The sequence below is a fragment of the Rhipicephalus microplus genome, chromosome 3 (genome assembly GCF_043290135.1).
Source record: "Rhipicephalus microplus isolate Deutch F79 chromosome 3, USDA_Rmic, whole genome shotgun sequence".
In the NCBI taxonomy this organism is placed as follows: domain Eukaryota; kingdom Metazoa; phylum Arthropoda; class Arachnida; order Ixodida; family Ixodidae; genus Rhipicephalus; species Rhipicephalus microplus.
The window spans coordinates 66,928,395-66,948,304 of NC_134702.1; the positions used below are offsets into that span (position 1 = coordinate 66,928,395).

A 19,910-nucleotide genomic window follows, 5' to 3' on the forward strand; every position below is an offset into this window, starting at 1 on the left:
CTTGAAGAAGGTGCAAATATGGTCACCAAAAACTCTAGATGATCTCCTAAAGGGTCTTCATAACATACCATCAACTTCGGAAACAAGCATAACCGCTAATTCAAGCAGCTGTTTTAATCGAAGTAAAGCGGGCTGGTGAAGCCGCGATCAGCGAGAACCGAGCCACCTCGCAAGTAGCACAGATAGCTTGATCGGGCGTGCTCCAAGAGGTCGAGTGACTAATATTGACACTGAAGCTGAGAAGGATTCTATAGAAAAAAAAACTAATAATTGAGGGTGGTCATTCTCACTCGATAACTCCAAAGGAGACTGAGTTGCCCTAGCCTACTTCACATTCCCGTCAAAGTAAGAAACAAGCCGATCTTGGCTCTCGTAGAGAACGGTGCATCTGTGTTCATTATAAATGCTAAGATGGTGGATGCAAGTCATGTGCGTAGTGGAAGAGTCCTAAGAGTACGAGGCTATGATAGAAAAGTAACGTTACATGATCAGTGGGCCTTCGTAATCATTGAGTTCCGGGGTCAGAAAATACAGAGCGAAGTGTTGGTGGTCGAGAGGGTGACGTATGACTTTTTGCTATCAAGACCAGATATAAAGAATTTAAAGATCATTGTCTACTGGGACGATGTGGTTCTAGTCGAGGCCGTAGCAAGGAACGAGACATATGCAGATGCTCTGCGAATGTTGATGGTACGAAGCAACAGAAAATAATTTGAAGAAATCAGTGAGGTGAAGCGGTGGGATCGCTCCAAACAACTGGTTTTTACTGAAGATTGGTATCTAGTCGCACCAACACTTGTTTCCAGAGTACTTTATTTGTACCACGTTAGCCCAGAATTTGGAGGACAGGACGGATTTTGGCGCACCTACAACAAATTGGTCAAGAGATTTACATGACCTCACATGAAAAAAGACGTCACTCAGTACATTCGTCCCTGCATGTGTGCAGGCACACAAATTCAGGTATAAACAGCCTACGGATGCTATGATACTACCTTGCCATTCGAACGTGCCTTTCGAAGTATTTCATTTCGATTTCGTTGAACTAACTTGGGAAGGAGTAAAGAAAACACAAGCTTTTCTTCTGGCCATTGATAAATGCACGAGGACGGTCGCGGCACGAGCAAGAAAAGAAGATGCAAATAGCGTCATAACCCTCCTCGAAAGAGACATGTTGAAGACTACGTGGTCAATCGTATGCGGTAACGGCCTAGCATTCAAGAGAGGAAAGCTAGCAAGATGGGCTCGGGATCACAATATATCAATCAAGTTCTGTGCTCCATACCATCCCGCTGCGAATGGGCTGGCAGAACGTGCCATGCGGGACGTGAAACAGTACATCAAGTTGTACGATAGTTTTCCTGGTGGATGAAAATGTTCTTTGGAAGCCACCGTGAAGCATCATAAACGATCCTATACAAGCGGCTTGGGATGCAGTCCACAGTACGCTTATTGAGGGGAAACGCCTATCCTGCAGGCAGACCGTGAGTTGGTACACTTGGGAAAACATCAAGATTGTCGAGGAGAAGCAAGAAAAAAATGGCAGCATATTCATGGAGTGAATGATAGGGAGTGGGGCGAAGCATTCGTCCGTCCATTTGTTCTTGCTTCCGTCCATTCCTGCGTACGTCTGTGTAACCGTCCATGCGTCCATCCACCCGTCCATGCGTGCGTCTGTTCGTGCGTTCGTTCCTGCGTTCGTCCATGCATCCGCAGCTGCGTCCGTTCATGCGTCCATCCATGCATCTGTCTGTGTGTCCATTCGTCCATCTATTCAGCACTCTAAGTACCACCATCTCGCATCTTTTCATCATATATTTTCCATATAGAAGCACCGCCATCCAGCGGGCATTTCAAGGACTAAACGGGAGGTGGCACATGCACACTTTCTTACGAATTGCGCTTCGGGTTTACTTCCCACCTTTAACCACCTCGAGTTCATGGTATATACTAGTTCACTGTATTCATGCCTATGCAGCCCAACGCTCGCTAAACCTTTCTAAAACCAAGGAGGTTACACCCATCGAGTATAATGTAGCAACCCTTTCTTGTCAGATCATGCTCAATGTGCATGCCAATAGCTGCTAATGGGGATCGCAGCGTGCGCGTTACCTAAAGGCCGAATGCTCCTGTCTCTCATTCCCCCTTAGCAGCCATTAACATGTGCATTTAGCACGATCTTTTATTGTTCAACAACGCACAGAAGAAATCTCTCACCAGAACCACCTTGGAGGTCAAAATCGTAAGGACCGCTGTTTCGGGTATGTGCCACTAGTGGTTACGTACTACGCGGAACGCACAAGCCACGTCATATGGAGCTTCGCCCCTAAAATCCCAGGAGGACAGACACCGTAAACGAATGAAAAAGAATTTCGGCAAGAGGCACCGAGCAAACCGGCCAGTCAATCAAGTCACCGACCTTGTACCAGTGAGGAAAGGAATAAGAGATGGCAGTGCCAAATTTTACGGTGTGTGCGTGTGCGTGCGTGCGTGTGCGTGCGTGCGCGTGTGCGTGTGTGCGTGTGTGCGTGTGTGCGTGTGCGTGTGCGTGTGTGCGTGTGCGTGTGCGTGCGTGTGTGTGTGTGTGTGTGTGTGTGTGTGTGTGTGTGTGTGTGTGTGATGAAATTTGGGCCTTGGACTGATGGCCGCGAATGAGAACTCACCTCAAACGCCGCCCCTGAGGTTCGACCACAGCACCATAGATAACGCGTGATTAGACCTGCCACCTACGTAAAGTTGAAGTAGCTGTACGTGCAGAGAACACGATGCACAGAGTGACATGGTCCCGGCTATCGTTCAAGTGTGTCTCTACCCTGCGTGTAACTAATGTCATCCGCTACAACATTTAGCTTAGGGCCATTTGTGTGTCAACTCCTCGAGCCTAATCCTCTAGCGATGTCTTATCTGGCGTGGTGGACCGTGGGGGTACTGGGTAACCACGGAGGCTGAACTCCAAAACCTCGCCTTGCCTTTGCTGCAACCATGGTTTAGGAAGCAACAAACCGAAACTTACCACAGTGCTCTGTGCAACCACTTGACTCACTTGACTATCGTAACGTACTTCTACATCACCATATTGCTCTGAGTACTGCAGAAATATATGGCTATATGCACTGCCATATCCAGGTCAACAACAGTGACTAGCTAGAACCAAGGGACATCTAGAGGATACATTGGGGCAATTTGAACGGGCACTTCTTTAGAAATAGGTGCATCTTGTTATCCATATATGCCGCAGGGCCTCGATAGGTAAGGCTAAGCGTGTCGTAAACGTGTAAGTAATAATGCATCTGCATTACATCAACTGCTTAAAGTGAAATGTATGGTCCAACTCGCCAACGTCCTGTGTGTTATGCTACTGTAGGCCAGCAACATGCTGCACGTTGGTAAAAAAAAGGGTAGCATTGCACTTGCTACGCAACTGGATATTTAAGATGTGGCACGTTATCTGTACATAAAAAAACACGCGTTCTCACAGCACCACTGCTGTGTATAGAGTTTGCCGAAAAGATTGCGTAAACCAAATCTACTTTATTCGCAATGTTCGCATAAGTAAACCATGGTCTAAGCAAAACCATGTGAAAGCGGTTGTTGCTTGTGTCCCTGATTGTGCGGGGGTCGCCCCGCCGCCATGGTCCAGTAGCCAAGGTACACGACAGCAGACCCGCAGGTCGCGGGATCGAATCCCTGCAGTGGCGGCTGCATTTACGATGGAGGCGGAAATGGTGTAGACCCGTGTGCTCAGATTTGAGTGCAGGTTAAAGAACCCCAGGGGGTCAGACCTTCCGGAGCCCTCCACTTCGGCGTCTCTCATAATCATATGGTGGTTTTGGGAAGTTAAATCACACATATCAATGTGCGGGGCTATGGACATCTTATGGGCACTTGAGGAAGGCTATAGTATACCAAGTGATAAGTGAGCATCACGTGGCTGATATTTTAGTGAATATTGTATCTCACGTCCTCTTTTCGTGAAGTAGTGTGACCGCAGAAGTATCATTACAGCCGATCCTTCCTGACGTCTTTCTCTTAACTAGACTTACCTGCGTTTTAGTTCTTGTGCTTCTTTTGTCATCCTCATGCAAATAACTTCACACGTGCTGTATTTCTTTAAAACTTTTACTTTGTGACATGCTCGCTTCACATTGAATATTTCAGTTGGCTACATAGAACCAAAGCTTAACGTGTCATCGTTAGACGCGGTGGAAGCAGAGTTTCCTTATTTAATGCCGGGTGGCCACTTCCGGCCAAAGGAATGTACATCCCGACACAGGGTGGCTATCCTTATACCATACCGAAACCGGGAAGACAATCTCAAAGTATTTATATACAACATTCACCGAGTGCTGGCGAGGCAACAAATTGACTACAGTGTCTTCGTCATCGAGCAGGTAAGCTGATCTCCATCCTGCAGCATGATCGGGGTGTTCAAGTCGCAGTCTGACTTTTGAAAAAAAAAGTGTTCCATGGAACACAATTTAGTTCATATTATCATGCTCTTCTATGTATTATTCGCGAAGTATCCAATGATTATGTTGCTTTAATTTTCTTTTCATTATATAATTGATTGATGCAGTCAGGGTTTAAACAGTACCATTTCAGTACGTCACTTATTATACAGAAAGTGTGCCGCTAGGCTTCTTGTTTTTCGTGTTGCCGAACGACGGTGGTGGCTGCAGCAGCTTTTATTTTGGCACGTTTTGCCGTTGGTAAATTTGGCCCTAATGTACCAAGCTGGCCTCACTTTGCTCCTGTGTTTGAGCAGACAACATTGCCTTTGTTTATTGTTTAGCAATTCGCCATTCTAGCTATACGCTTGATGAATGGAATAAACGTATCGCTCAAGTTGAATAGCACGCGAAAAAACGCCAGCCGGTGTGCTAAGTATGGCCAGACTTGGCGACTAAGCGCTGGGGAAGCAATCGGAGAACTTTCGCTTGGTAATGTGGCACCGAAGTGGTAAGGCTCCGATCGAGTGCAGCTCCAACGCCTGCTCACAGCGGATCACGTGACCTAAAGTCATGGCCGTTACACTTGTGCTACAGCGGCTCATTCTACGTTGCAACAGAATGAGTGAACTTGTTCGACGTACAGCAGCAAAGCTTTAACTCTAAAAACAACGGTGTTGAACACGATAACACGACAGAATCACCGAAATGACCTAAACGCTATAGTGAAAACGGAATTACGACGACCTGTCGAGAACACTGTAACAACCGAAGACTAGTGTCGTGGATTTGTGCTGAATAGTTGCGTGGTCCGCAACTGCGACGCCAGCGTAGCTCTCACCAATCGGCCTGTCGTTCGAGAACTTCCGACGCCGTGTAGCTGGAGCCGATCGGTGCCCAGTCCTCGGACTCCCTCGACCGTGTCCTAATCTTTTTCTTTTCTCACTCTTTACTTCTCACTCAAACCTTTTTAGTCCCTCCTTATTTCACTCCCTCGTGAGGTACTGCTGAAGCGTCACACATTGGTGCAGACAGATGCGGGGCTCACTGTTCTCTTCTATTCATCTCTTTCAAAATCACTTCTCACGTGTAACCACCTCGAGGGAAGCAGATATCTGCAAATGTCGGCGAGGTATAATATATAGAATATATTTAGGAACCGAACGCACAATCGAGCATGCTCTCAAAACAGTACTGTTATTTTTTCTTGGACATTTGCATATTATGACGATATTCTGTCAGACATTGTCTCTGCACTAAATTAGTAAGCAAAATTTCTAGCCTCATAACCAAGAGTACGCGCAACAAGTGTCTTCACTTCTTCCATGACAGCGTGAAATAGACCACACGCTGAGTAAGCATCATACGCGTCGTTTCAATTCTAGGGTGACACTAAGGACTTTAACCGAGCCAAGCTGCTAAACGTTGGATTCCTCCAGTCAACTGCACTGTACGACTACCGATGCTTCGTGTTTCACGATGTCGACCTGGTGCCAGTCGACGATCGCAATGTCTACACATGCCCTCAGCAGCCGCGGCACATGTCTGTGTGGATTGACAACAGAACAGGGTGACACGGCCTTTGCTTTTCCTAGAATGGTTGTGAACTGTACTCGTCGCAAGGCATGCTTTCTATGTGGAAAGAAGCCACAAAAATGAACTTAAATAGAAAATAAGAAATTAGTCACCAGTGACTCATACGCTGTCAAGAGCGAATTTTTTTTATCTCGTTTGCTTCTTTCCAACAAGGAACACAGCGTTGGAGGTATAGTTTCTTTCACAGCGAAAGCTGTTATAAGATCACAACTCTGGTCTTACGCAGTGTCGTAGCTGTCCGCCGTATCCGCCACCCGTGTCTGTAATCACATCGCGCAAAATTACAAAAAACCATTGACACAGTGGGGCTTGAACCCAGGTATGCTGGGTGCCAGCCCAATATTCTACCACTCAGCCACGCTGGTTTTTTTTTTCTGCGTTGATACTGAGCCACGCCGGTGCTTGTAACTTGTTGTCAAACTTGCCTTAGGAAGGCTTGATGTCGGGAAAGCCCTCACGTTAATCCGACCTATAAAGCGTCTTAAAATAGCGAAAGAACCAGCAGTCGTCGCACAATGCAAATAGCGTAACGAGTGGGTAGTTCAATGCTCGAACCTATTACAAAAGCTTGTTTTTGTTCAGTTATTAACTGTGGCTCATACGCACGCAAGGCTAATTCATCATCGTCGTCAGCCACTGCATGAACAATTGGTACAACATTCCTCACAATAGTTTAGCGGATACCACGCTTCGTAGAAGAATGACGAAAAATAGCATAGCGAATGCCGATTTACTACTCTAATTTTTAATATTAATGCCGTAGCGAACATCAAGCACGTGTGCTTGCAGCAGTTACCCATTGAGTGTTAAGAAATGGCTCTGAAAGACTGCTCTTCTAGCTTTCGCTGTGACTGTGCTGCGCCTTGCGCGCAGGCCTGGCATTTTCTTCAAAGAATGACGCTTCACTTTGCTTACGTGGTCCCTCTCTCTTTTTTTTAGAGCCGTCAATGACGGCGCCACACCTTTCAAAGTTTCTCTAGACGTTTCATTCCGTGTCTTTTTAGATGCCATTTGTCGTTTATATTATGAAGTGTGGCTGAAGAGAAAGACATTGATTGATGATTCATATATGGGTTTAACATATGGGGTTTAACGTCACAAAACCACGAGAAAAAAAAGTCATGAATTCAAGAATGCTTTACGATGCACTAAGCCAGTGCTTGGATATTTTATTGCTTCTAAAAGGATTAAATTTAAAATAAGCGTTTCATAGTGTTTCTTCAACGTCAAACAATAGGCGGAGAGCAGAGGCTTCTCAGTAGGAACAATAGAAACTTGCTCGCATATGCGTTTTTAATGCGCCTTTATTGTGGATCCCACGCATCAAGCACTTAAGTGAACAGGACCTGTATAGGTAAACACACCCGTAGGGGCACAGTTTAGGCCCAAGTAATTTTGCTCCTTTAGTGCAGTGTTCAAGCTTAGCCCTCGAACTCACAATCCTTGAAATATAGAGCTGCGCAGCTCTCACGCAACTGCAGCAGAGAACTTGTTTTCAACCTGTTTATTGGGGAACTGCAAATTCAAGCGCACAACACGCGTTGTGCTCCGACTATGGTGAAAATTTTTGGGAAGGGGTTGTTGCCTTTCCTTAAAATCAACCCTCTCCTCCCCCTTCCCAACTTCAGTGGTGAAATGCACACTCAGGCGAGGAACTCGCGATCTTCAGATTATGACACTGACGGACTGCCTACTGTGCTATCAAGGTAAATTATAAATTAAATGATAGGCTTTTACGTCCCAAAACCATGGCATTATGAAACACGCTGCAGTGCAGGGCTCCAGAAATTTCGACCACATAAAATCTTTAATGTGCTCCTAAATCCAAGTACGCCAGCCTCGAGTCCTTTCGCTTCCTTTGAAAATGTGGCAGGCACGTTCGAGATTCGCTCCCGTGTCCTGCGGGACAGGTGTCGAGCGCCATAGTCATTAGCCCACCATGACGCACCACAGAGGCGCACTCAGCCGAATAACTTGTGCGTCATGTTTTGAGTATTTATGTTAATGAACAAGGTGTCGCACAAAATAAAAAGAATGACAGAAACATGCAGCCTTGAACACGCATAAATATGCGATAGTGTTTCAACGACATACAGTGGCGCTTTTACTTTTGTTCTCATGTACGACTTATGTATTTGTGTTTTCCTCGAAACAAATTCAATCGGAAGCAAGGGTGTGGCTGCACACTCTACCTGACCCACCCAATAAAGAAGCGTCTCTCCAATTCCACACCCCTATGAAAACCCTAATCTCGTTTTAAACAGGCTCATTTATTCCTGTATAGGTGGTGTACTGCTCGAATGAATCTCGCACAAAAAATTACAAATTTTGAACATGCTGGTAGATTTACGTCTGCAATGCACTGAAACTTTGGTTAGTAGAGATTGACTCAACACCCTCAGCTTGACTCTCCCAGTCCATCGCAATATATGGGCAGTCGCAAAAAAAGTAAATTTTGGTATCCTATGTTTGTGGTTATTACCCGTTACTACCCGCTCTAGGAAGAGTGCAGACTCATTGATTGATTGAGTTATATGTGGGGTTTAACGTCCCAAAACCACCATATGATTTTGAGAGACACCGTAGTGGAGAGATTCAGAAATGTTGACCACCTGGGGTTCTTTAACGTGCACTGAAATGTGATCACACGGGCCTACAACATTTCCGTCTCCATCGGAAATGCAACCACCGCAGCCGAAATTTGATGCCGCGAGCTGTGGGTCAGCAGCCGAGTACCTTAGCCACTAGGCCACCGCAGCGGGGCCAAGTGGGCAGACTCAAAAAACTTTGTTAAATTTTTCGTTTATTTTTGTCAAAAAGAGAAAATACGTTGCGTTTGTCTCAGTGTACGTTATATGATGTGATACTCAGACAAAAACACATTTATGTTTACAGTGTACCTTACGGTTTGATGTTCGGGGGAGTTAGCGCCTTGAGCAAGGAGCTCATGCTACGAGTCAACGGCTACTCGAATGTTTACTGGGGCTGGGGAGGAGAAGACGACGACATAACATACAGGTCTGTGTCTTTATAGTTGAGCACGTCCAAAGTCGTAATAAAATGGAACCATGTGCCAGTGGAAGTGGATATGAGTATGGCATACTGACATTTATAGAAAGCCACATCGACAGGATTGTTCTGTGTATGTCTTAGTGTCAGAAACGAAAGTTTGTCCAAAGTGTAATGGGGAATCAAACAGATGAGCAACTTTTGTTGAAAGCGTTGATTAAAGTGACACTTAGAAACAAAACATCTCTTTTTGTGAGTAATGATTTCTCATAGTCTCGCGTTATTGCTGTCATGCCACGTCATAGTTAGGGACACATTTGACATGACATCGAAATGACCAATGGTATAAAACATATGTCAAGATGATGTGCTATTAGAGTCGACGTAAGGCTGGTGCTAACGGTTTGTTATTGGGCGATAAGCAACCACGTTTTTATTCGATGAACAAAAGGCGGAAGTTTTTGGCTCGAGCAAGGTGGCATTAGCTCTCCAGTGCAATTGAATACGTTTTTTAACGTGGTCACGGAGTTACGCTATGAGAAGGCGTTGGGTAATCTTCGACGTGGAATGTTTCAAGTACGTAATATTTTTAGAGTGCTTTTGTTTAAGTCGATAGTTAGGCTTCTTGCATAATCATTAGCCATACAATAGTTAGTTACCGAAGCCAATTATTACTTCCAATTTACTTCCAATAATGATATCACGCTTTTAAAGTGTTGAAATGAAACTATTGTACTATTACATTGCATGCCGGTAAGGCTAAAGGACATGTATGGTGTGCTCTATAGACATTAAGATTTGCAGCGCTTCTCTCGTCGCGGTGAGTCACTTCAGTTAAAGTTAATTCAGTGTTCCCGTACTCCGGGCCTCTAACAAGTGTGGTTTGTGCTCCTCTTTTAGCGGCACGAGCGACAAGTGTCAATCTTGATTTTCTTCAAAACGCACTAACATCATCACCCCCCCCCCCCCCGAATATGCGAACAACAGCTTCCTAAAAAATAGGAGCTGTGCGACATCGATAATTTGGTTCACATTAACAGTTGCACCAGATGTTTACTAGTTTACTCTGCAGTAAGGACCAAGTAAATGTCAAGATAATTAATGAAAACTATTTGAATAACACCTTCGAAAGAACAGAGGTCTCTCTTGAAAGGGACATGTCGTCTTAGAAGACCACATCAACGATGTGCGCGCGTGAATGCACTGAAGCTGTGGTATGAGTGCGAGCCTCACATTATAACGACTAAGCTATGCCTGTTAACTTGTTGAACTTGCTGTGAAGTGAATCGTCAGCAGCCGCAATCGGCTGTACAGACGTAACAGGAAGCAGATGCGATTCTTGTGGCACCAGACGGCGAAGGTCTTCACCACGCGCATAGGTTTATTCTACGTGGCCCCTGAGATTCTCTTCGGTAATGTGAAGAGGCAGAACCCCAAAGAGCAGACCATAAGCGCCCATTCGCACAGGATTTTAAGGTCTAAAAAAGTTGCTAACAGCTTAAAAACAGAAAGACTAGTCAAAATTAAAATACACCAGCTACCACTTACAGTAACCACGAGTAGCATGCGAAGCAGCGCACGGATCGACTCGAAGTTCCGTCCATCACGGACACCTTGCCCGATGTCAATGCGTCCTTACAACTGGAGCATACCTGTACTTTTTGTTGTTCTTAGTCGTCCCGAACTCTTGTTGGAGCACACCGCATGGGTTCATGGCCACGCCACGTGGAAACACGCGGGTTTATCGTGCGTCTGCGGAATCTCATTCCCCGGCACTATCACGTGATTACTGAGAGTGTGAGAGGGAGAGGCCACAGCGTCTTATCCAGCCTCTTGCACAGGCCGAAGCGCACTAGCGCCTGAGCGGGTTATCGCAGTGCTTGGGCCAGTTGTTGCGGGTGCGCAGTAAGGGTAGTTGCGCGCAGTGAATTGAGCTTCGTCTTAAGCTGCTTCGCATTTATAAATACCCATCTTGAGCCAAAAGCACGTGAAGTAGCCTGATGTGGTGCAGCATATGTAAAAATAATCGTGCCGTTTTTATCTAGGCGAATAAATGCAACTGCGTTATGGAGGAAATGTAATTGAGTACAAAAAGAACCGTTCGAAACTAAAGCTGCTGCGATTAAAGCGTTTCTACCAAGTTTCCTACTTGTTCAGCGGTTTGGTGCAGGATGGCGAAGTTACTTGCGCTGTACCAGAAATGACTATTCACACGTCTTGAGTGGATTTTCTTGAGAGGTCCAGAAAGAAGTGTCCGCCTCGTGTTTACAATACAAATAAGAACGGTGTGCTCACGAGTACTGCATGTGCTCTTTCAAAATGTCGGGTGCTCAGGTTGAAGTATAAGCTATCACTTTTCCAATCGTTTTTTGCGTATTGACGAAGCCCGAATAGTTATTACCGAGTTGAACACCATACCTCATTTTATGCAATACCACAGATATGTAATCAGATACCAGCTTTCCAAGGTCGATAAGTGCAGAGCGTGTGACATGTGGAGCGCTTTCGATTTTTTTCTGTGCGCCTCCATTTGCAGTTTAAGCTGCCTTGAGCAATAGGGGGTCTGCAAAATGAGGTGACATGAAACAGTTTTCCGATGAAGTTCTCGCCACGAATCATTAAGTGCTTAGCGTCAAATTCATCTTTAGGATCTGGAAACACGATTATGTCACCACACTTTGACACCACATACTGGAACGCTCATGGCATTCATTGCATTGCTGAGCAATTCTGGGGGAAAATTTCAATTCATGATAACTGAATAGCAGAAGAAGAGCAGAAAAGTAGGCCTTAAAATTAATCTGAAGAAAATAAAAGTATTGTACAATAACTTCCGAAGAGAACAGCACTTCGAAATAAGTAGCAGTGCAGTTGAAATTCTAAAAAAGAGTACGTCTACTCAGGAATAATCATCGAGCCGAACCACGAGATTGCAGTAACTAGAAGACTAGCAATGGGGTAGAGCACAATCGGCGAGAATTCTGGCATCATGAATGGCAGATTGGCTATATATCTCTCAAGAGGAATGTATATCACAACTGCATCTTACCAGTACTTACCTATATACAAAGCAAAAATCAGGAGGCTTACAAAGAGGATTCAGTTTAAATTGAGGACAATGCAGCGAGCGATGAAAAGAAAAATGTTAGGTGTTACCCAAAAGGATAAGAAGAGAGAAGAGTGCATCAGTGAACAAGAGGGTGTTAAGGACATTATAGCCGAAATCAAGAAGAAATGGTCATGGGCAGAGCACGTAGCGCGAAGGCCAGATGCCCGCTTGTCATTAAGGATCCCAGACTGAATTCCAAGAGAAGGCAAGCGAGTGAAGGGGAGACAAAGTTAAGTGGGCAGATGAAATTAAGAAGTGTGCGGGTACAAAGTGGCAGCAGCAAGCACACGACCGAGTTGACTGGTGGAACCTATAGGAGAGGCCTTTGTCCTGCAGTGAGCGTGGTCACGCTGATGATGATGATGATGATGATGATGATGGTAATGATGATGATGATGATGATGATGACGACGACGATGATGGTTACTGGAGCGCCAAGGCCGAGACGTCACAAGATAGTGATAATTGGGTTGATATTGTGCGAACACGAAAGTAGCCAAAAGAGAGCCAGCTATATCAAAAATATTTATGAGCGAAGCTCCCTAAGCTTTCACGGTGCCCAACCGTTGTTTTCGAGGCTCGCCGTCATCTCTAGTCGAAGCGCAGGTGCAAAATTCTGTACGCAATACGATTTACAGAGCTTGTAGAGCATTCATGTTGTTTAAAAATAGACCACACGCGAGCATGGCCAAGTTCGCAAGCTGCTTGAAAAGAACCTTATATTCATAAAGATTAGTGATACCTTTTGTCATTTCGACAATAAAGCTTCGTTTCAGAATTAGCTGTCACTATGCGGATCTGCAGCTATTTCTTTTTGGTGACCCCCAGCCTGCAAAAAGCACTCTTAATTGGCGTAAGCTAGCCAAACCTAGCAGCCCTACATATGAGAGCGCTGCTGCCATTCGCCTAAGTTCAGGAATAAGTTCGCCTCCCATTTCTGTGATTGGAGGCTTCAGTGCTGCGAAAAGATCAGCGTGTCACCAAGTGCATGTTCAGATTAACTAAGTACCAGGCCATACGGACGAGAACAGAGATGTGAAATGTTTGTGACGACAATGTCGCTTCATCATTATTCTTGTGAGTTTTCTCGCTCTGCTTATTAAATATATGTTTTTTTTTCTTTTTTATGAACCACAGGCTTAAGCACATCAATGAGACCATTCTCAGGCGGCCTGCAAATATTGCGAGGTACAAGTCTCTGAGCCATGCGCTGAGCAAGAGGAACAAACAGAGGTGATCATTTATGTTATGCTCAGTCATAGCATTGTTGTTGCACAGATATTCAGGTGAATTATACAGGATTTAAAATCAAACTTTAGCCAGAGTTTAACATTATGTCGACCCACTCAATGGCGATGCAACCAAATCCAAGCAGGCGACCTTTGATTAGAGGGGAGCATAGAGTTTCTCACAAACACCGAGGGGGAAGTGTGGTGCCACCATCTTGGCGAATTTCTGAAGGGTCGAGGTTGGAGCGCTCGTAGTGGTGGTATATGTGCCTGCGAGGCTTATGTTGGCTGGTGTTGTTCGGCTGAAAAGCGAATACGACTGCGTAAATAAAGCTTCTCTAAAACAAAACGTTTATAAGCGGATCTCATTCACGCGTATTATATTGTGAAGTAAAAGTCCATTCACCTTGTTGGCACAACCAAATGGCGAAGGAAAGAAACAGACTACATAAATGTGACGGAAAGAGTGCTCGCTTTGTCGTCTGCCGGCCAAGTTAAGCGCCGTCGGTTACTTCTTACTCTTCGTAAAACTGTACATCAACGTAGCAGCTTTCAGTGTTAAATACAACACGTTTCTGTGCAATCACCAAAAACAATAGCTTATTACGTGCTCTTTAGTAAGAAATGAATCATTTTAACGTGAAGCCAGATGCATATTCGAGATATTCAAATCCGTGTCAAGTTCGAAGCTCACGTATACCGTCATTTCCTTGCATCCAACCCTATTGAAAAAAAACGAATGGTGGGCATGGTGTAAACCACCACCCACCATTATAGTAGCTTAATGTAGTAGGTGAATGCTGGAAAACGTCCACCATGGCGCATGGTGGGATATGGTGGGTGCTGCAGTGCCGGCAACGCTTGAGCGTGATATGGCGTCAGAATCACCGTGACGAGCTGCCACAAAAATAAAAAAGAATTGTATGAAAAACGATGTAAAAAAACACCTGTCCCGTAAAAAAAAAGCTACCACGGAGGATCGAACGTGCAACCTGTGGGTTCCCCTTCGGAGACACTAGCCACTACGCCATACCAACTTTTCTTCTTTATTGCAGCACACTACGTCATACCAACATATGCAATGTCGCGCGTTGAATAGCTAGTTGACATACAAACTTACGGTTAAACTTCAGTTCTGTTTGTTGTGTACTCGACATAGACGAGACCTGCACCTGCTACTAAAATTCGCACATTTATTAAACACAAGCGACAGCTGTCTGTAACAACTGCCATTGTGATAATGGCATCAGCGATTTTTTTTTACAATTCACAACTGCAAGAAAAAAAAAACTGGCAGCATATCCACGGAGTGAATGATGGAGAGCGGGGTGAAGAATTCTTCCGTCCATTCGTTCTTGCTTCCGTCCGTCCATGCGTCCATCTGTGTGACCGTCCATGCGCCCATGTGCCCATCCGTGCATGCGTCTGTTCGTGCGTCCGTCCCTGCGTTCGTCCATGCATCCGCTCCTGCGTCCTTTCATGCGTCCATCCATCCATCTGTCTGTGGGTTCGTTCGTCCATCTATTCAACACTCCAAGTACCACCATCTCGGATCTTTTCGTCATATATTGCCCATATAGAAGCACCGCCATCCTGCGGACAATCCAAGGACTAAACGATAGGTGGACACGCACACTTTCTTATGGTTTGCGCTTCGGGTCTACTTCCCACCTTTAACCACCTCGAGTTCATGGTATATACTAGTTCACTGTATTCATGGCACTGCGGCTCAACGCTCGCTAAACCTTTCTAAAACTAAGGAGGTTACACCCCGCGAGTATAACCTAGTAACCCTTACTTGTCAGATAGTGCTCAATGTACATGCCATTGGCTGCTAATGGTGATCGCAGCGTGCGCATTAACTAAAAGCCGAATGCTACTTGGTGCTTGGATAATGCTTGGTGCTTCCCAGCATTATCGCAATAGTGGGCAGAGCGTCCCATCATTGCCCACTATCTAGCCTCTACTTTCCACCATCGTTTCCACTTTACCCATGTTCTGTACAACATACCACCCAGTATGTCCCCCCATATCCACTATAATTTCCACTACGTCCCACCATATCCATCATAATTTCCACCATACCCACTATTATTTTCACTACGCCCACCGTGTTTTCCAGCATCCACCACGGCAGTTTTTCCGATAGGGAAATATTTACCTCTAGGTATGATTGTGAGAAACTCTATGGAGGGGAAGACGATAAGAAACCAAAAGGGAGAAAGCAAGGAGGTCAACCAGGAAGACTTCCGGTTGGCTACCTTATACTGGAGGATTAAGGAAGGGAACAGGAAGATGACAGAGAGAAAGAGAGAAGAGAGAGAAAAAAGAGAAACAGTTTCATGTACGAAGAAAAGCGATGAGCTAATCTCCTTTAGAAATGGGGCACAAACGACTGAATGACTGATCTCGCTGCTGGCTTTCATGAAGGCGGTAGTGTAGGGAACGGGTGGCGAGAGCATCTGCTGCGCTTGGTAGAAGGAACGCTTGTGTGATTGTGCAGTGCGTGCGGCGCACGGCCCTTTTCTGTCGTGCCTGCGTTCCCGCTGCGAGTTTTGCTCGGTGCGCTTTACCAGCGTAAGGAGGTTCGGAAAAACTAGGAGAAGTTTTATTATAGAGGTTTTTGAAGAACTAGTCACAAGTGACCATACACTGCTTTCAGCGAGGAACGACTTCAGCTTGATCACGTATCTGAATAATAGAAACTAATTCAAAGTTTTTGTCTGCTGGTCTAAATGTTTTGTCTGCTGATCGTTTGTCTGCTGGTTCTTGTCTGCTGGTCCAAAGTTTTTGTCTGCTGGTCAATGGAACAGTGGGGCAATAGATGGATGGTTTAAGTAGAGCCGAGTTGAGGACAGATCATTCATAACTGCTTTGCTTGGGTACTGCATCAGGGACATGTATATATCAGGTTATGTCTTGCCGGTGATAGATATTGTAGGTAAGCTGCACTGCAGGAATGCAATTCACAGCATCCTGCACAGTTTTAGCATACAGTGAGTCACAGTATAGTTAGGATTCTACACCAGTTCTTAATTAGCTAGAATGTTGAACTGACTTCGAAAGCAGCAAGACTAGGCTAAAATATATTTTCATGTGAAGTCGGTATATCGGTTGCCGAAACGTCCGTTCATACAACGTGAATACCCACTCGCGCGACGAGCGTGGACTTCTCTGGTACTGCAGTGCTCCCTAACATTCCGCCAGAAAGGAACCAGATAGCATTCAGTCACATGTGCTGCGGCTTAAAAGGCTACATGACAGTGGTGATGGTTGTGGCTGCGTGAGGATGCACCTGTTGTTTGTGGCAGCACAAAAACCATGGCACTGACTTACCGCTGTCGTGAACTACCACCATGCAAGTCTATCGTTCGTTCGCGAAACGTTAGGAATGATGAATAACGGTAGCGAGTGGGCATGTCCCCTGGTATTTTTTTTGTATTTCCGTGGGACCCGAAATTAAGACACATACACTAATACTTGGGTGGTTCGAAACTGTTTTATCGGACATCTCTAAAACCTCCTTATTGTAATTAAGAATTTAAGTAATTACCTAACTAATGTAACCAAAGTGAGCAGTAAAGCAGAACAGAAAAATAGCGTGACTTACACGATGCAAAAGTCTGCAATCATGAAGTGCTTTAGTATATCTTTAATCTCTAGCTATATTTAGCTGCGGAATCCCGTGTAGCACATCGGTTGATAAATTACTCTGTGTTCTGCGACGAAATACAATAATACTTCAGATATTTAAACAAGTAAAAATTTTACTGTCAACCGAAAGAAGGACAATAATGTGCAAACAGATTCTATGCTGCTGTCTTGGGCATCTGTACCATACGTATAGCACATTTACTGCTATACTACTCATTTTGATGTAACCTCTACCTTACAACAACAACAACAACAACAACAACAACAACAACAACAACAACAACAACAACAACAACAACAACAACAACAACAACAACAACAACAACAACAACAACAACAACAACTGCTACTGCTACTGCTACTGCTACTACTACTACTACTACTACGACTACTACTATTAAGCCCGAAATAAACACCACATGCTCTCCACTCACATAATGTACTTCCCTTTATTTTCATCTTCCAGGATTAGGATCCTCAGAAAATGGAAAGCCCGGTACCTGACAGATGGTTTGAACAGCGTAAAGTACAAGGTCTTGAATATGGAATTCAAGAAGCTCTACACATGGATACTGGTGGATTTACGAGACTAGTAATTAGTTACCTTATGTGTCATCTACGTTTTGTTTTTCATTTTTAACGCCATTGCTCGCTCATCAATGCTCGTCCTGGCGGTTGCCTCACAGGGTTTTGCCATATTTCTGATTCCGATGCCCCTATAACTTCACAACCATCTATCCTAACGCTATGGCTGGCTTTCGACGATGTCGGTCTTCAATCAATAGCGTCATTGACTTAGTGACCTCTGTTCAGCAGCAGAAAGCTAATAAGCTGCTGTTGATAGTACTGTTCTTAGTTGGGAAAGGTGCCTATGATAACATGACCCATGAGGCCGTTCCTAATGCTCTCGAAGCAGCTGAACTTTAAAGTCACTTCTTTTGATGACTAATAAAAGAAGCTACCTCACAAAAAGATTCATGTTTGTCCTAACTGAAGTAGGTTTGGTTTGGTTTTTTCATGGTGCATAGGCAGCTTAGGCCTGAAGATGATGAAGATAAGATGAGCCTACAAAGAACCGCAGCACAAATGAGAGTTGAGCTAGTTTGCTGGTATTCATAGTGGAACAGCGAAGGGACAAATCACAAAGGTCTGAACAACATGAGTTCTGACTGACAACTGATTGCATTATTCTAGCAAAACGGAAAAGTAAAAGGAAGAGAAAAAGAACGAAATAATCGCGCGCAGCCCATGCACGTGACAAAAGATGGCATATATAACATCTTGTTTTTTTTTTTCAAATGTGTCAGCTCGCAATCCAGTAATGAAATTGACGGTGCGCTATCACACACATCACCATTTTTGCTGCAAAGGCTTCAGCTATTTCTTTGATGCGGGATTCAGTGTGCCTGAAAAAAAAAAAGGTCATGAGGCTACAAATAACCATTTCACCAGTCATGGGGTGCCACTAGGTGGCATGTTGATCCCGACTCTTTCCAGCCTAGTTCCGGTGGACTCACCGAAATGCTGCCACAGACGGATAATATATGTCTGTACGCTGATATCTGCATTCGGGCGTTTTGCGTGACACAGCCTTAAGTGCTCGCAAGAATACAGAAGGCGGCATTAATGACATCGGCATACATTGGCCAGCAAGGTTTGACTATCGCCTCAGAAAATTGCACAGTGGTGGTGTTTACGCGTAAACCGACGTCCTTCTATCCCATATGCATCCATGACCAATCAATTGCATACAGGAACAGTCATAAATTTCTAAGTGTCATCGTAGATCATGACTTAACCTGGAGTCGGCATGTCGCATATCCAAAGAAAAAGCTCACTGGAATTGAGAATGCATTTATGTTCGTTGCCGGAAAATCATGGCAACCCTCCGTGCGCGCAATGCCGCAGCTTTATACAGCCCTCTTTTTTTTTTTCTTCTCCAGCACAGCCCTCCTGCACTGTCCAACACGTGCAAGACTGACATCCGTGGGCTGCAGACCCTAGAAGCCCAAGCACTTCAGACATGTCTTGCGCTTCCAAGATGCTCATCGACAGTTGCAACCACCGATATCGCACAAGAACAGCTGGTCCCAACGTATATCATTGCTGAGATGCTGAGAGCACACATTCGCTATTTATCACAGTTTCCGTCACATCATCTAGTGCGTTTTAAAGCGCGGAGGCCCCGTGCTTCTTTCGGCGGTATTGTGACAAAACAATGCGACATATTACCACCTGGCTTCAAACCCTACGATGCGTCCGGTTTCTACGTTGCGGAGTCTCCATCAACCTGACGTGCGCTTATCGGGTCCTGGAATCGTTAAGAAGGCATGCTTGTCACCACCTGCACTGGAGCAACTGAATTTGCGTCTATTGGGCGAAACCTACTTTGACCAAATACATGTTTACACAGATGGCTCTACTAATTCAAAGAGTTCTATACAAAATCAGTGGTTCCGTCTGGTAACGAATCTCTACAGGATAAGTTCTCTCCCACCACGACGTCGACAGCAGCAGAACTCGCAGCACTTTAGGTGCGGTCAAGTACACTCTTCAGCAGTAACCTAATCAGTGAGCTACCTTTTTTGACTCGAGGTCAGCCTTATAGACAATACGGTTTGCTTTATGGCATGGGTTGCATGAACAATCAGATTATATCAGATAAGGCATGACTACCACGAAGCGCTGGAGCAAGGACACAATATTGCATTTCAATGGTTGCCGAGTCGTTGTGGAACTCTCGGTAATGACCACGCAAATGAACCTGCTCGATCGGCTTACGACCAAGGCCTGTGGACGCCCATACTATTCTTGAAAACTGACGCTGCAAGGAGACTACAATCACTTGTTCGCCGTATCACCTTC

At 45.0% G+C, this 19,910-nt stretch overlaps 1 protein-coding gene and 1 long non-coding RNA gene across 4 annotated transcripts in view; one reads left to right on the forward strand and one right to left on the reverse strand.

The window, feature by feature from the left end:
• The window catches only part of LOC142803765 (uncharacterized), a 34,471-nt gene extending 23,679 nt beyond the window's left edge, over positions 1 to 10,792 (reverse strand). Inside the window, exon 1 of the long non-coding RNA XR_012894275.1 lies at positions 10,602 to 10,792. This is a non-coding gene — a long non-coding RNA (uncharacterized LOC142803765). The remainder of the gene's footprint in view (positions 1 to 10,601) is intronic.
• The window catches only part of LOC119161311 (beta-1,4-N-acetylgalactosaminyltransferase bre-4-like), a 29,617-nt gene extending 11,598 nt beyond the window's left edge, over positions 1 to 18,019 (forward strand). For 2 of the 3 annotated variants that reach the window (XM_075889716.1, XM_075889717.1), the window contains exons 4-8: positions 4,159 to 4,391; positions 5,834 to 6,018; positions 8,940 to 9,062; positions 13,300 to 13,395; positions 17,512 to 18,019. In XM_075889716.1, the coding sequence (XP_075745831.1) occupies positions 4,159 to 4,391; positions 5,834 to 6,018; positions 8,940 to 9,062; positions 13,300 to 13,395; positions 17,512 to 17,638 (764 nt within the window). In that variant the 3' untranslated portion in view covers positions 17,639 to 18,019. The remainder of the gene's footprint in view (positions 1 to 4,158; positions 4,392 to 5,833; positions 6,019 to 8,939; positions 9,063 to 13,299; positions 13,396 to 17,511) is intronic. The other variant, XM_075889718.1, reaches the window with a different exon arrangement.
• Positions 18,020 to 19,910: the final 1,891 nt, after the last annotated feature.